The sequence below is a fragment of the Balaenoptera musculus genome, chromosome 2, assembly GCF_009873245.2.
Source record: "Balaenoptera musculus isolate JJ_BM4_2016_0621 chromosome 2, mBalMus1.pri.v3, whole genome shotgun sequence".
NCBI lineage: Eukaryota > Metazoa > Chordata > Mammalia > Artiodactyla > Balaenopteridae > Balaenoptera > Balaenoptera musculus.
In genome coordinates, this window is record NC_045786.1 from 100,597,092 (window position 1) to 100,615,073 (window position 17,982).

At 41.2% G+C, this 17,982-nt stretch overlaps 2 gene segments (V, D, J or C); both read left to right on the forward strand.

Annotated features, from left to right (window-relative positions):
• Positions 1-219: 219 nt before the first annotated feature.
• On the forward strand, positions 220-2,858 carry LOC118889747. The segment is given in 2 exon segments: positions 220-709; positions 1,138-2,858. Coding segments are annotated over 2 exon segments (336 nt in total).
• A 13,410-nt stretch (positions 2,859-16,268) lies between these two features.
• On the forward strand, positions 16,269-16,862 carry LOC118889869. The segment is given in 2 exon segments: positions 16,269-16,320; positions 16,487-16,862. Coding segments are annotated over 2 exon segments (428 nt in total).
• Positions 16,863-17,982: the final 1,120 nt, after the last annotated feature.

Below are 17,982 nucleotides of genomic sequence, written 5' to 3' on the forward strand. Positions count from 1 at the left end.
TGGTCAGGAGGGACTAGTGAGGGGTCTGCTTCCCTGTTTAAAAACTGTTAAGTGAGATTTGAGTAGCAGATGTAAGATGTGGACTTAGTGTGATTATAAAAGGACACCAGGGTGTCAAGAGATGAAAGGTCCAGTTCTGATGGTCTCATTTGCTCTTTTATGGAATAAGATTAAGATTCCATTTCATCTGACATAGGAATCAATGGGGGATTTCTGGGCATGAACTTCTAGGTCAGATGGGTTATTCTCAGAGCTCCATGAGTATGAGACTGGCTACAGTAGATGACCACCTTCTGGGACTGTGGAAAATTGATGGGGAATAAGGAGCCCAACGGAATCTACCCTCTGATATATTTGTTTCATTCAGACTAAATCTCTAAAGGGTTAGACCTAAGCAAAGATCTAAAAGGAAATCAGACTGCTATGCTGTTGTGCTGGAAGTTTTTACCCTCTATTCTTCTTCCTGAGTGCTCAGTTGAACCTTGAAGGGAAGCCCATTCTGAGGCGCCATCACCCTGCTATTGGCTTGCTTCTGGGGACAGCCCTAGGTGAGAGCTGCTAGTGTGGGCTCTGGCAGGTGCTGCTGTGCCTCGTCCCTGGTTCATATCCCTGGTCCAGGCTCAGACTCAGCAACAGAGCCTGACCCTGGGTCCTAGTTTACACTAGAATATGAGGCATTTGGCAAGACTGACTGTGCTCCTGATCTTGGGTGAGTTATTTTGGGATTAAGAGGAATTGGCATACGGGTCTGGACAGGGATCTGCAACCTTGCCTGCTACCATTGCCCTTTATCTGATATGTTGAGAGATGGCTTTGGGGTCCTATTTTTCTCCAGGCTGTTGTTCCTTGGCATTTATGTGAGGGGTGAGAGCAATAAAGATATTCTGGGTTATTGAGCTCTGGTCCATCAGGGGAGGAAGAAGTTAGACCTGCCACTTCTGTTCATGTGTTCCTGGGATTCCTCAGAATAAATATTAAAAAAAATTTGTCCCGAAACACAAATGAGAAGTAAATTGTGTGTGTCTCTGTATGGTGGGGAGGTAGGGGATTTACTTGAGAAAGAACCTGGAGGGTGCTGAGTTGGACCTTCAATTCGGTTTCAGGATAGGAACTAATGTTGTGTTCTGACTTCCACAGGTACTTTGAGTCTTGCTAAGACCATCCAGCCCACCTTCATTGACGCATATGAAGGACAAGAAGTGAACATATCCTGTAACCACACCAACATTGCTACAGATGACTATATCTTCTGGTACCGACAGTTCCCCAACCAGGGACCACAATTTGTCATTCAAGGATATAAGACAAACATCGCAAATGAAGTGGCATCTCTGTTTATCCCTACTGAGAGGAAGTCCAGCACCCTGAGCCTGCCCTCCGCTGCCCTGAAAGACGCTGCTGTGTATTACTGCGTCGTGAGTGACACACAGTGAGACAGGTGGAGCTGCACCTGTTCAATATCTCCCTGTGGGGTGGGGGTCACAGCCCAGGGGGAATCCCAAAAGTAGTACTTTCCAAAGAGTTTATTTTGCTTTATTATTTTCAGAAGGTATTAGTAAATCTATGTATTACTTTACTGTTTTAAAAAATTTTGATCTTATCTTTAAAATAGGTATTCCATTTACATGGTCTAAAATTCATCCTATTATTGTCTCTGAGCTGCTCAATTATACAAAATGAAGCAATCTATGGTACCTATACTATTGTTGCTTAGCTCACTGGTGTCCCTCAGTTTGTGCACATACACACGCACACACACACACTATGCACACACACACACTACACACCCTTACATGCACATTGCATGCTGTCAGTTTGGACAACATGCTTCTCAGCTTTTGAAAAATTCAGCCCAAGTGTCAGATTATTATTTATTGTCATATGCATTTTGAACATTTCTTTGTTATTTCAAGCATCTGCAAGATGCTTTCCAAGTCTCCTCTGAGTTTAGATCTTTTACTCTCTGTTGCCCCTCTTTCACTTTTCTTTTGTCCCACTCACCTGTTATGGATGGCATGGCAAAGAGAATGGAGATGATGGTGGGGGCAGGGTGGAAGAGTTTTTTGCTTCTAATTGGTATGATAGACTATTTTTGCAGTATATTAAGCAGAAACATAGGGATTCTGGGTCATTGTCACTTTTCAGAATTGGGTCCTTTGGGGGCCAAAGGGAGACAAGAATAATGACAAAGTTCCTGGGAATCTTGCTAGTGAGCCAGTAGCTTAATTAGGACTGTGAGGATATTATTATTAATTTTTTTTGGTGGGGGGCTAGTTTCTGATTTTGGCAACAGGGAATGCAACACTTGATGATATTTTCTATTGAGACTGACAGGGCTACACCATGGCATGAGAGAGTATTTCCATGTAGCTCATCTTAGGGTTTGGTAGGGAAGCAGTATTGTGGAAAATCAAATAGCGACAGAGAATTAGAGTCCATAAACTCATCTCCTTTGGTTAACATCTTTCTAAACATGGTTGAGGAACCTGCAGAAGGTGGAACAGAGTGCTGGGTCTCTGAATGTTTAGGATGTAGCCAGCGCTTCTGTCAACTTCACTTAAGAAGACCACAATTTCTAGTACTTCTTGTGGTACAGGTAATATCCTGGAAAAGCCTAGGGTTTCTTATTCCCATAAGCTCAAATGGAGAAAAAAGAGAAAAGAAGATCCATAGCATTTGAACAAAGACAAGACACTTACAGACTCATATACCTACATCTGCGTGGCAAGTTCACAGTCATTCCCAAGTGCCTGCAGTCTCTGCCCAAACCAGCTGCAGAGGGTCCACCTACATTCCTGACATGAGAATTGAGAGGGTCGTGTAGAGGGGAATCTCTGTAAGGTTTCTATCTACTTATGAAAATAAATACCCATATCATATTTGAGAGGCTGTGTGTGATTAACTAAGGAAGATGTTAGACTATTCTGTAGATAAATGATACACAAAAGAAAATTATAGGTGGAATATTGGCCTGGGTAAATCTTCAAAATATTTTCTATCCACATTGGAGTTTCATCCCACCCTTGTTCATCGGATCACAGTTGAATGATGCCTTGGTTATAGTCTAAAGGAAAAGAGCTTTGTCTCAGAGATGAAGAAACCAGAAATATGGTCCATGTTCTTTCAAGGGGTCACTGGCTATGGGGAAACAACACAGTTAGGTTTAATTTTAAGTTCTAGTTTTATAAACAGGAATCTGCATGTTGAACATTTTGGAATAATAGCCACTGAGTGATGGTTGAAAGAGCACTGGGGTTAGAAGTAGTAAGTTATCATTCTAGTTGTGCTTCATCTTTGCTACCTGCCCTTGGGTAGCAAAACAGTGGAAAAAGAATAAGCTCTGGAGCCAGGCATTCCTGGGTTTGAATCTGAGATCTGTTACTCTTAAGAGTTTGACCTTGATGAAATACTTATGGTATCTGAGCTTCAATACTGCTTCTGTAAAATGGGGCTCATAATACTATGTTCCAGTGTTATTATGAGGTTAAAATAATATTACACCAAAGGTCCTGCACTTAATCAGCTCTCATTAGATAAATGCTGTCAATATCCTGCCTTATCATTTCTGTATAATGAAGTTATTAAACATGATCTGCCAACTGTACAAAGCTGTTTAGAGGATGACATCAAATCTTGTCATAAATTGAAGAAGATCTAAACAAATATAAGGACTTTTTGTGGGGGAGAGAAAACTCTTGGTCTTGTTATCTTTGTCCCCCAAAATCAATAAATTGATCAGCTATTTTTCTGTAAAAGATCATGTGGTTTTTTTGCCAAATAATCTCCACAACGAGACTTTAAGTTTCAAGTAGATAAATGACTGTTCGTGGAATGATTGGTGATTCTAGACTCCCAGGGATGGATGGGTAACTCTCAGCCTCCAGGCTGAAGATAGTCGGTATGAATAAATGATTACAAAATGTTCAGAGCTTTGTATAATTACAGAGACCAGGATGAGTTTTTGTCTGGGTTTCTGGTGGTCAACAGTTTATCAAATCACAGAGCTCTGTTATTGTTTGGACTTATATGACTTCCATCATAGTGATCAGAAGTAGAAGTATTTATCAAGTATCAGTAGAGTACGGCTTTGGCTTAGATCTCACCACGGCACTGAGCACATTACAGGCACATACCCTGCCTTACTCAGATGCATTTCCATACTCACATGTACACACACATGTGTGTGTGGTTTTAAAAATATAGAATATATGGTTGTTCTTTCCAAATGGTCTCTGCACATGGTGTCTCCAGCATGGTAGTTGGGTTTCTCACATGGTAGCTCCTAAGAGTGTAAAAGGAGAACTGATTTCTTAAGCTTAAGCTCAGGACTGGTGCAACATTACTCTTCCTGCATTCTATTATGTGAATGGTTATGTGAATCCCAGGGCATTCCCAGAGTCATGGAGAGGGGACTATACAAGGCTGTGAATATCAGGAAGCATGATTCATTGAGAGTCATCAATGTAATGGAGTACTACACTAGCAGTAGAAAATCTAGAAAACAATGATAAATAAAATGGACAAAGAAATAAAAAATCCCCCCCCCTATATCTCAATATCCTTAGATAACCATAATTTACTTTTTGATGCATACACTTCTGGAATTTTTCCATAAAATATAATAATATTAATTATGTGTAAGTAATAAAATAGACCATGTGTGAGATAAGAAGCAAAGATCCTGTGAGCCAAGACTTTGGAAAATATTGGGTGATTGTCTTTTGAGGGTTAGATCATATCTTCTGGATGAGTTGACTCTTAAAGCTGAAAATTAAAAATAAGGTAGATATTATAACCACAAGTAAAAAATATACTACAATTACATATCCTTTTTTGTACAGTTTTTCTTTTTCATGGAGTTTCTAATTGCTCTCCTTCCCCCTACTTTTAACCCCAATGTCAATCTCTTTTTAAGTTCCTCAGTGTAATTTATTCTTTCAAATTCCCTTTCTTCCTAGAGGTCATTATTCTCCTGTTCTATCACAGTCTAGTTGTTTAGTTACACTTTTTTGAGACTATTATTTTTGTAATATAGACAATTAGCATTTTTGTAAAGTTTTTTTTTCTGTTTATTGAATTATCTCTGCTGTCTTTAGGGCCATTTTAAATTTGTTTATCTCAATCTTCATCATTCACATTGCAGACTTCTAAATTTCTGCTGATTATTATTTAAGAATGAGGCTTACTTTATTATTTAAGAATGAGGTAATTTTCAAAAGCTCTCTCTCCTCACTCTGCCAACAGGTGGTCTCAGCAGGTCTCTTCCCACAGATCTTTCCAGGCAAGAGTCAGATGCGTCTCTGTCCCCTCAAATTCCAGGAGAACGTATATCAGATCCTCCCAGGAAATCTCTTGTGCTCTCTTCTGTTGGCAGGGCAGGACAGGCCTCTCCTGCAAAGTTTCTGCATTGCAGCAAGCATTCAGCTGAAGAGAAATATGTCTCAATCTCACTTTCTGGCACTTATTTCCCAGCTTTCTGAGGGGTTCTGATGCTACCCCCACTTAGCTTGAAGGATAGGACAATGCTCCCTTTCCCAGGAGGAAGACAGAGGAAATCCCACAGAGACCTGTCTCCGAATAGTTTTCAAACAATTCTCTCTTCCTTTCTGCATCTCTCAACTTCTCTCACAGGATGGAGGCAGGTGAGGTGCTTAGGGTCTCAGGACAAATTTATCACGCTTACCAAGTCCCGTTGGATGTGTCTAACTTCTAGGTTTAGATTTTATGGAAACTTATCCATACTGTCCTCAGCCTTAGCTGACCTGATGAAAAACAGGAAAACTCCTCATTGTTTAACTAAATTTAGTTAATATTCATTCATTCCCCACAATGAAAGCAGACTTTGCAGCTCATTTATATTATATATGACAGTTATATTACTATTTATTTCTTTTTAAAAAAAATTATTTATTTATTTATTTATTTTATTTTTGGCTGTGTTGGGTCTTCGTTTCTGTGCGAGGGCTTTCTCCAGTTGCGGCGAGCGGGGCCACTCTTCATCGCGGTGCGCGGGCTTCTCCCGTTGCGGAGCACAGGCTCCAGACGCGCAGGCTCAGTAGTTGTGGCACACGGGCTTAGTTGCTCCGCGGCATGTGGGATCCTCCCAGACCAGGGCTCGAACCCGTTTCCCCTGCACTGTCAGGCAGATTCTCAACCACTGCGCCACCAGGGAGGCCCTACTACTTATTTCTGTTTTTCAAATAAGAAGCATGTACCTCTAACTGCTGGTGCATCACATTAGCCAGTGTGTTCATTCTTCTCCGTGTAAGATGAAGCTGCAAAGGCTCCCACTCAGCCCTCCCTGCTCTTTCCCTCCTCTGTTCTCACATACTGTCCACTGCATTGGTACCTTTATGTCCTTTCAATTGTCAATATTTTTAATCATTTTTTTGGTTTATATGTTGGTTTATAAAATTCAGAAACAATAAATGCCATTATATCATTATAAATATGATCTTTTGTTATTTTGTTCACTCCACATGAGGCAATGTGGAATGAATATCTCCTACTCTAAAAAGCCAATGTCATAGCCAAGAACATTTTTCCTGGCATCATCAGTTGGTTTTTCTTTTCCTAAATTCCCTAAGTTTCTTAAAATAAATTTACATTCATTTCACCCCTTTCTTGTATATTTTCCCCCTCTGTAGTTTCTAATCACCTTCATTTTTACTTCTTTGGAAAAAAACCCCCAATATACTTTCATCATTTTCTCTATTTATGTTCTTTTAATCACTTATCTGCTGAGAAGAACCTGCCTTCTTCTTTTTTAGCTTTTGTTGGCTTAAAACTCCTCGTTCTTGATTACATATTCTGCTAGAATGGCCTTGCCTTTTTTGAATTGATGATTTTGTGAGATGTTCTGAGGGAGTGATTGGCATTTTTCTTTTTTCCTTTTTTTTCTTCTAGCAACAGCTAAGTATTCGTGTGTGTGTGTGCACGTGTGTGTGTTTTAATTGTCATGATGCCCTAATTTGACCTGCCAGCAACTCCATAACTAAAACTGAACCGGGGTCAATCTGTCTGATTCCTTTGCCCTAAGGGTTATGCTGATGCTTTCTATGTAATGTTATGGGCAATGACTCAGAAGACTATTGTACTAGTCCAATCAATTTTTCTGTGAAATCTTAGTTTCTCTCCTCTTATGTGTCTTCATACCTGGGATGAATAGTACGGACCATAGAGTGTCACATACTCATATATTAGGGAAGTAGGAAATGTCAAAACAACCAAAAACTGCATCATGCCTCTGAAATCATAAGGACAAGAAAAATTGTGCGTCTGTGGAGATTATGACTATAATGGTTTCAACTGAAAGAAAGGAATATTCCTGAGTCATCTGATGTTAGAGGTTTGCCCAACCTTTTCCTTTCTGAGTCCCTCTCTGATGATGCCTGAAATAGCAAGGGATATGGCAAAGTGTAAGAGAAGAACTACTTCTGTTTGGCCTCCAGAGGGCGATGTTGCACAAACTAGAATTACAGTTAAAGAACCGCAATGTTCCTTTAGCTCCTCCTTCACAGAGCTGGCTAAGGTGTTCACCTGGAGCTCTCTGAAGACAATTAAAAACGGGGAGTGTTTAGAAGTCAGAAAACATCCAGATTTGTCAAGAAAGAGACTCTTCCAAACGCCTCTGGAACGTGCTTAGGCAAGATTCTAGAACACCAACAATACCCATTCTTCCTTGAGAGTGCTGTTTCCTCAGCCATATTCCTTCCTGCTCAGGAAGGATCTTCAAAAAAGTATCCCACAGCTTCTTCACTGCTCAGTCATGAGCTTGATTCCCATATCAGTGCTTATGACACTTTTTGCCCTGAGTGAGTAAAATTCTATTCCATCTTCTTGTTCCCTCGAAGTATGGTATTGCAACTGGACTCCGAATAGAGATACCTTCTCTTAACAGGTAAGTCTGTCCTGGTCTCACTGACACAGCATTGATGTTTCAGGAGGAACGGGAGCCCAGTTGGTGACCCAGCCTGACGGTCTCATCACTGTCTCTGAAGGAGCCCGTCTGGAGCTGAGGTGCAACTACTCATCTTCTGTTTCGCCCTATCTCTTCTGGTATGTGCAGTACCCCAATCAAGAACTCCAGCTTCTCCTGAAGTACACATCTGGAAACAGCCTTGTTTCAGGCATCAAAGGTTTTAAGGCTGAATTTAGGAGGAGTGAAACCTCCTTCCACCTGGAGAAACAATCAGCCGTTTGGAGCGACTCGGCCAAGTACTTCTGTGCTCTGGGTGACACAGTGCCTGGGATGGGAGGGGGAGCTGAACACAAACTTCTGGTGAATGTGAGGCTTTCAGTGACTCAAGAGATCAACCTGGGGCATTTTCAGTAAGATCTCATGCTCTATAAAAACAAATAGGACAGAAGGGACTCAACCGTTTAGCTCTTGAGCAGATATGGTCTTAATCTTCAGAGTCATGATTCAGGAGGAAAGACAACTCATGAGGAAAATACAATGTCTCCAACAGACTGGAGACTGGAACTTGCTGAGAATCACTTCAAATGGGACAGTGGCAGAGACTGCTTTTGTGTTGGGATTGCCACATGACCTGAGATCAGACATAGGAGAGGACTGCGACAGTTTACGCTGATGGCTTTAATCCATTAGCCTCAGTCTAACTGAGGAGCTTTTCTTAAGGTCTACATAAACCCATCTGTGTGTGAATATTTGAAAAACTGAATGGGGAGATGGTTAACAAGAGTTAGAGGAAGGGCTTCCCTGGTGGTGCAGTGGTTAAGAATCCACCTGCCAATGCAGGGGACACGGGTTCGAGCCCTGGTCCAGGAAGATCCCACATGCCGCGGAGCAACTAAGTCCGTGCACCACAACTACTGAGCCTGCACTCTAGAGCCTGCGAGCCACAATTACTGAGCCCGTGTACCACAGCTACGGAAACCTGCGCACCTGGAGCCCATGCTCTGCAAGAGAAGCCACCACAATGAGAACCCCGTGTACTGCAACGAAGAGTAGCCCCCGCTCACCGCAACTAGAGAAAGCCTGTGTGCAGCAACAAAGACCCAACACAGCCAAAAAAAAAAAAAAAAAAGTTAGAGGAAGGGACTGAGGAAAATGTGATAAAATAAAAATCACTAAGCATACAGGGAGAATATTTACCAAATGGTCCTGTCATTTACTTGGCTCTCCCATTTTAACATAATCTCACAAAGATGGAGCTCACATCTTCCTAAATCGGTCACTGGATCAGGTTGAGGAGGACCTGGGCTATGATAATTTGACAGAGATGATTACTGGAGCAGGGTTAAAAGTAGGAATCCGTTAGAGCCAAGTGGGGCTGTGGAGGGTCCAGTAGAAAAAAATCTATATTATCTATTACTTTTCCCCTAAATTTTAGAACTAAAAATCCTTTTTTTAAAAAAAATTTTATTTTATTTATTTATTTTTGGCTGTGTTGAGTCTTCGTTGCTGCGTGTGGGCTTTCTCTAGTTGCGGCGAGCGGGGGCTACTCCTCGTTGCGGTGCGTGGGCTTCAGTAGTTGTGGCAGGTGGGCTCAGTAGTTGTGGCTTGCAGGCTCTAGAGCACAGGCTCAGTAGTTGTGGTGCACGGGCTTAGTTGTCCTGCGGCATGTGGGATCTTCCCGGACCAGGGCTCGAACCTGTGTCCCCTGCATTGGCAGGCGGATTCTCAAACACTGTGCCACCAGGGAAGTCCTATAACTAAAAATTCTTAAAATGACCTTCTATTCCACTGACATAGAAATTACTCTAATACCCCTGATGAAATTTTGTATCCTCTATCTCCTCGGAAGAAAAGAAAAGAGGGAAATAAGGAATAAAAGTAAAGAGAGGAGAAAAAGGGAGGTGTAAGGAAAGACTGGAAGAGAAAAAGAGAAACATTTTGTCTGAACTAAAAAACATGGTCCTCCCCTTATGTTCACAGAGTAGAATCAGCCATGTGGTCTGCAGGATGTCAGGGGAAATGGTTGGATGGAAGAAGAGAGGAGGTGGGAATGTGATCAAGGTGGATATCCTATACATGTTCAGTTTCTTTTTCTACCAATCTAAGTCTTATTGTAGACCTCTACTGTGTTCAGGTATAAATATAAATCTAAAGTTTTAGATTTACAAAACTATTCTAATTTCTTTCATTTGTATTCACTTTTCTAAGAAAAGGGATGAACAAAATGTGACATACCATGAAACAGTATTCCTCTGTTAGACAGTCCATATAAATAAATTATCAAATTCTCTGTCAAACTACATGTCTTCATTCTCATCTAGAAAGCAGGCTCATTTTCCAGGATGTACTGAAACCAGGCCTCTACCTCCCTCTGAGTTGTCTTTTCACTTTTCTTACCCTCCATCCAAATGTTCAGTCTTTCCTACCTAAAACAGTTCTGAAAAAAACAAAAACAAAAACACTGGGAAGGTTGCATATTTCCCTTGACCGCTCCCCTCACTCCCACCAGCCTGGGTTTCCCCACCCCCAACACATCCACACACCTGAGAGACCTTACACACTCAGCCTGGGCTGGGCCGTCTCTGGTGGAGTTTCCTGTTAAGAAGCGAAATGACAAAACTCAGGTGTGTGATTGGTGCTCAGTGACTCTGGTGGAACATATTAACAGTAAGAACAAAATTTCTCTGGACCCAAGACTCTACACCCTCCAGAACAGGGATGAAGGTACCCCAGTAACTGGGCAAGGAGTCATGAAAAGACACTGGGGAGCCCTGCTGAGGCTTCTGTGGGTCCAGGTTTGCTGTGAGTCGGGGTCGTCCCAGAGGGGGGACTGTGGGGAGTGTCCCACAGCTGACTGTGGGAGGGAGGGAAGGAGAGCTGACCCGGAGCTCCTAGATGGTCCTACATCCTCATGGGTGTTTCTTCAGATATTTTACAGGTCTAGAAACTGCATCAGCGATTCCACAGTGACATCATATGTGTTTGTTTTTCTATTTCCAAGCAGGGGTGAGAGGGATGAAAGTGGAGCAGAGCCCTTCAGCCCTGAGCCTCCAGGAAGGCACCAGCTCTATTTGAGGTGCAATTTTTCTGCCACAATGGACAATGTGCAGTGGTCCTGACGGAATCCTGGGGGCGGCCTCATCCATCTGTTTTTCATAGCTTCAGGGATGAAGCAGAATGGAAGGTTAATCTCCAAAATGAATTCTAAGGAGCTGTATAGTACCTTACACATCACCTCCTATAGTACCAGCCTCCCAACTGGAAGACTCAGCCACCTACTGTGCAGTGGAGGCACAGGGTTCCCAGGTGATCTGCTGCCTGTAATCAAACTGCAGCTGGGCTGCAGCCCCGCCCCCCCCATGGTACTACACCACGCAAGTAGCCTTTGCACCTCTTTGGGTTTCCAGATTCATAATTCAGCACTCTTTACCTCCTAAAATTAGACCCTTTAGGCCTGTCATTTCACTTGTTTTTTTTGTTTGTTCATTTTGCTCTTTTTCTTCCCAGAAATCCCTTTGCGGATACAAAGCTCCAATATGGAAACATTGTTGTAACTGATAAAGATGCCAATATTCAATGTCCTGTTAAAACAATCCAATGCTCCTGGCAGATAAGATATAAATTACATGTAAATTGCTCTGATGGAAAATGCTTGGAAAAATATGCAGTGGTCAACAAATAGAAAGAGACGACTCAGTTTTTCGGTTAACTGCACGTGTCTCTCCTTTCAAGGGGAAAAGTGAAGAGAGTGTGCATAATGTTTTTAAAGTTAGTATTCAGCTTTTTCACTCCTGGAAATAGCAAATATAATAAAAATAATTTTAGATGTGAAGACAAGGCAGAGACTGGAGTGATGTGTCTGCAAGGCAAGGAGCACCAAACACTGATGGCAGATGCCAGAAGCTAAGAGAAGGGCATGGAACAGATTCTCCCCTAGAGCCCTCAGAGAGAGCATGGCCCTATCTACACCTTGAGGTTGGACTTCCAGCATCCAGACAGTGAAAAAATAAATTTCTGTTATTTAAAACCAAAAAAAAAAAAAAAAAATTTATTGAGGGTCAGACACTCTAGCTAGCTTATTACACGTATTATTTATTTCAGTACTGATAATACTCTGTAAATAAGTACTTTCTCTTATTTATGCATGAATAAAGTGAGGATTGCAGAGCATAAATGACTTGCCTGGGCTTGTGTTATTACTAAATTAGTGAGGCTACGGTGACATGAGAACTTATACTCTGCACTACCTGATATAGGAGACACTTTAGAATCACAAAATCTAAATTATTTCTATTGTTTAATTTGTACATGTGTTTACATACATCACTGGCAAAAATATCCATTTTTGATCATTTCTAAATAGCACCTTGTATGGAAAAGCTCATGGAAATTTTTATTCTGTTCCTTTAAACTTCATTGTTCATCTTGCATTTTGAATGAATCTATTACCCATGACTTTGAAACATCATTCACAGTTTGGGAAAAAGAGCAGAAAGTTTCCAGGACTACCTGAAAAGAAACCCTTATATTCTGCAGCCAGAGGCAAAGACTTCAGACAACCAAGCCTGAAGTTTAAATTGGCACAAGGAACAATTACAATGCAAATCGAATTCCAACCTGCACTGCCTTTTGCGTTAATGAGAGGACATTGCTAGGAAGGACTGGGACCCTGAAAATTAAGATGAAGACACATGAGCAGGCTACAGGGACCTGGGGGCAGGACCACCTTTCTGGACATGTGAGCTATGCAGTTGCTCAAGCCTCACTCTCAGAAGGAACCCTGCCCTTGATTTCATGCTCTGCTATGGCTATCTTGAAATTCTTAATAATTTCCTCTGTGTACTTGTGTTTTGTAAGTGAAGTCCCAAAAATGGATGGAACATGTGCGTGAGTAGAGGAGATACGTGGGGCAGCAGGACACAGGACAGGAGCACATGAAGGCTCAAGGTCATGGTCACAACAGGCAGTGTGTGAGCTGTGCAGCTAGTGGGGCCACCTGCTGTGCGTGTGCATGCTTTGGACTATCTGGCACGCTGACATGGAGCAAAGGGGTGCAGTAAACTTTTTCCGTAAATTATTAGAAAATGAAAGTGTAGCCATGGCATTTCAATACAGCAGTTTGGCAGTTTCCTACACAACTAAACATATTCTTAACTGATCTTGGAGAGACAGCAGTGAGGGGTCCTGAAGAGAGGTCTTAGTTCCCTGCCCAGGAATTGAACCTGGGTAGCCTGGGTGAAAACCCAGGAATCCTAACCCCTAGACCACCAGGGGCTAGAGGCTGGAAGCAAAGTTCCCCTTGCTCTTGCCCCTATTTGAAAGCAAGAATGTTTCAAGGAGGCAAAAACCGTAAAGACAGGTACAAAGTTTATTATCAGAGATACGGCAAAATGTATGGGAGAGCACACAGAGTAACAGTTTGTTTATTTAACACTGAAGCAAGGCAGAAATATGCACCCAGAGAGAAAGGGTATGGGTGTCCTCTCTAATGAGGAGAAGCGCAGTAAAGTGGTGATTTAAATCACTTATATAGGACAGTCCTTCCAGGTCTTTGTTTACATTTGGCCAATTATCTTGTTTCTTTTTTCACACCTGACCAGTCCTAGGACTCTCCCCAACATGCCTGAGCAACTTTTTGCTAAGATGGATTCCACTGCAGAGGCCTGTGGGTGTATGTCCACACTTATTATAGGGTGGTGTCCCCTCCCTTTTTGACCCCCCCCTCTCTTTTGACCCCCAAGGAGCCTTCCTGCGCATGTGCAGACAGAGAAGTTTTCCTTGACCTCAGGAGTGGTCGCCTTATCTATTTACTTCAGCAGAGCTCAGCTTCTGCTACTAGCTTTGCCCTTGGAGGGTCTGGGTGAGAACAAAGCTTCAGTTCTACTCCAACTGACAAGCACCAGCTGTCCAGCCTGTGAGCCCATCTATCTTCTATCTCATTACCACATGATCCAGCAATGGCATGCCTGAATATTTACCCAAAGAAGTTGAAACTTACGTCCACATGAAAACTTGCACATGGGAGATAACAGCAGCTTTATTCATCATCACGAAAACTTGGAAGCAGCCAAGATGTCCCTCAACAGGTGGATGGATAAATAAATGGTGGTACATCCAAACAATGGAATATTATTCAGTGCTAAAAAGAAATGGGCTATCAAGCCATGAAAAGATAGGGGAAACTTCAATGCTGTAAGTGAAAGAAGCCAATGTGTAAAGGCTACATACTGTATGATTCCAACTATATGACATTCTGGAAAAGGCAAAACTATAGAGAGAGTAGAAAGACCAGTGATTGCCAAGGGTTGAGGGGAGTGGGAGGGATGAATGGGCAGAGCAGAGAGGATCTTTAGGGCAGTGAAACCACTCTCTGTGATACTATAATGATGAACACATGCCATTATACATTTGTGTAAACCCATGGAATGTACAACACAAGAGTGAACCCTGGTAAACTATAGACTTTGGGAGACTATGAAGTGTTAATATAGGTTCATCGGTTGTAAGAAATAGACCAGTCTCGTGTGGAAGTTGGTAAGAGGAGAAGCTATGCAAGTGTGGGGTAGGGATGTGTATTGGAAACCTCTGTATCTTCTTCTTAATTTTTCTGTGAACCAAAAATGGCTGAAAAAGTAGTCTTAAAAATTAAATTCAGATACATGAAACTGATTTGTAGGAAGAGTTAAAGCATTTTAGAAAAATGGTTCCACTAGAAACATTACCTAATGAATATTCCCCCTGCTTTTTGAATAGAAGTTTCCAAATGTTCATTTTGCTCTGGATCTGAAAAATTGTGTAGCTCGCCCTGGCTGGGAACTTGGACCCCCATCTAAACTTGCAAGGAGAAAGCCTGAATCTAGAAAGCAGTCTGGCTGCTTTAGAAAGTGCTTCTTGCTTTACCTGTTAGTGAGCTCATCCTCTTCTTCCAGGTCCTCCCGCTGGGGAGATTTTTCCCCCTTTTATCCCACAAGATGAAATAAGTCTCCAGAAGAACATCTTGCTTACCAATGGCTCAGCCACTAGGCTCCTTTGACCTCACCGTCTGTGATGATCTTTACATTCAGTGAACCAAGTCCCATTTTATGCCATTTTACTATGGATTTAGACTCTCCTTGACCTTATAGGAGAAATGAAACCACAGATAGGGATTCACTCCAAGGACCCTGCCTCTGCTTCATAAGAGGCCCCAGGGTTAATTAGTGGCAAGCTCAGCACCCCAAGACTGCATGGGGATGTGAAAATGCTGTTGGGGGTTCCACAATGCAGGGGATTTCTCCCCACTGTCACACCACTCTACTCTGTACATAAGCAGGTCTCAATAGAGATTTGCTCTGTTAAATAGTAAAAGAACTTAGAGCTAGATGAGCCCTTAGACACGCTTTAGTCCAACCTCATTTTACAAAACAGAAACTAAATCCAAGATGACAGAATGAAAAATCAGGTAATTAAAAATTAGATAAAATGAGCTGGGAGTAGAAAGAAACTGGATTTCCTCACTTCCTCCTTGGTGTTCTTTTCCCTATCTCCTTCCTCCAGACCCTTATTACTGAGCAAAGAGAAACTGTCTAATGCAAGCTGCGCCACTTAGATCTCTGCAGTTCAGTAATTGCATTTTAGGTTACATATTGACTGTTGGTACTGTCAGTTCTCTGAAAATAGCAAGGTCCCACTAAAAACCAGCTTAGAGGAGCACAGTCTGAGATAACAGGCATTTGAAATGTCAAATGATCTTCTCTCTCTTACTCTGATCTGTGGCTTACACGTCCCTTGTAGAGTTTTCTTCCATAACAGGCAAATGAGAATGGTATATTGGCTGAACAGGAAGTTTTATATTTTCTTTATTTAAGAGAGTGAATCATGGTGCTTTTATAACTTCAAAACTATATATCAGGCCCATCATTGAATAAAGAGCAACAGATCTACCTCTTTCCAACTTATTAACAATGACTCAGTCCTGTGCAGAGATAAAAATACGGACCTCTACATTCTTACTGTGCATTTAATCTTCAATCTAAGGCATGATTTGTTTGATCTTTGCTGCTTTCATGCATCTGAGTCCCTCAAAGGCACAGGGTATGAGAAGAACATTTAATCAGAGTTCAGTAGTTAGAGATGTGACCACCAGATGGTGGTGCACCTCTGCTGATGTAGAATACGTGGAGGGTTCATTTTTGTGGATTCTGAATGAATAGGCTTAGGGCAGAAGCAGAACCTTTTTCTTATTGACTGGGTAGACAATGTGAGGAACCACTATGACGGTTAGAAAAAAAAGGGCTCTCTTGGTAATAGAAGCAGCTCTCCTGGTTGGAGGTTGCAGGTCCACAGTTGATCCTAAATGGGAAGAACGATGAAGACACCCACTGGGGCTTTAATCATGTTCTTGTGGCTGCAGCTGGACTGTGAGTTGAGGGTTTAAGGGAAACAGTGTATTAGTGGATGTTCTTTAGAAGCCAAGACTGGCTTTATTCAGGTTTCTTCTAGTTATTATAGAGAAGGAAAAGTAAATTCTGGAGCTTAGTAATCTGGCAACCCTTCTCCTTTCTCTGACTTCTTCTTTCTGCATAGGTGTCAGCCTTGGAGAGAAGGTGGAGCAGAGTCCTTCTACCCTGACTGTCCAGGAGGGAAACAGCTCTGTTATCACCTGTACTTATACAGACACTGCTTTAGACTACTTCCTTTGGTATAAGAAAGAACCTGGAAAAGGTCCCCAGCTCCTTATAGACATTCGTTAAATACGAGCAAAAAAGAACCCCAAAGATGGAGTGTTTTATTGAATGACAAGGCCAAACGTCTCTCCCTGCACATCTCAGACACCCAGCCTGGAGACTCAGCTGTCTACTTCTGTGCAACAAGTACACAGTGCTTCCCATGTACCTGCTACCTGTACTCACAGCTGCGACTGGGGCAGCCTCCTTCCTTTGGCACAGACTTTCACGTATAGCATTTGTCATATTGTTTGTCTGCAAGTGGAAACTAATGTATTAGACATGAAATGCATAGAATAAGAAGATTAGGTTCAAGATGACCCAGAAAGTGTTATACCTTTTTGTGGATAACTGTTGCTTACTGAATTCTTGAAGGGAGTTAGTAATATTTTATTTCAAAATTGTAAGATTGATGTTACATTGCTATTCAGACTCTTCTTCTATAAATAACCCCCTGGTATCAATATCACAATCCTTATTGTGAATAGATTTTTAAATACTGTGTTTTGAAAACAGCATTTATTATTTTTCTGATTACACAACGTTATATGCCAGTTATAGGAAATGTGTGATATTCAATAATATGATATTGACAATTCTGTAATCACATAATATGGCTAATATTCAGTTTACTCTTTTTTATAAATTCTTATTATAAATAGGCTCATGATTTTTTCACTTACTATTATATCTTGAATTGAGCATTCCCCATTCATCAAGTCTTCTCCTCAATCATCTGCTTTTTTAATTGCCCTGCAAGAGATAGTAATAAATTACAGCTTTATAATAATTTTATTCCTGTAAATTTGTGGTAAAATTTGTCAGCCTGTTTTATGTGCTTTTTATGTACCACTTTCTTATTGAGAAAATGTGACATAGGTCTTCCTTTAGTGTCCATTGATGGCATTTTTTGGTGTGTCTTTGAGTTAAATTAGGATAGGAAGTGATTTGAGAATGTGAGCTTCATATAAAATTCACAAATCTATTCTCTTTACGAAATTCTGTAAGTATCTGTTTACATTTACTCTTGCATAGAATTTAGAAGACAGAGTTCTGTGTCTTATTTGCTGCTTTATCTGTAGTACCTAGCACAAACTTTTTCACATAGTTGATTATCAGTAGATGTTTGTGAAAGAAATAAGAAAAGGTGAATTCTGCTATTTATTCATATTTTGATTTAAACTTTGTAATTGAATTAAATTATAAATTGATTTGTGGAGAACAAAACTCCTTAACGTGTATATTTGATAATTTGATTAAGAAGATACTATTTATTGCCATTTATAAATGTCTTTAATTCTCGATAAAACACTGCTTAAAATAATTAAATTTATTCCTAGACTTGTAATGTTTTGT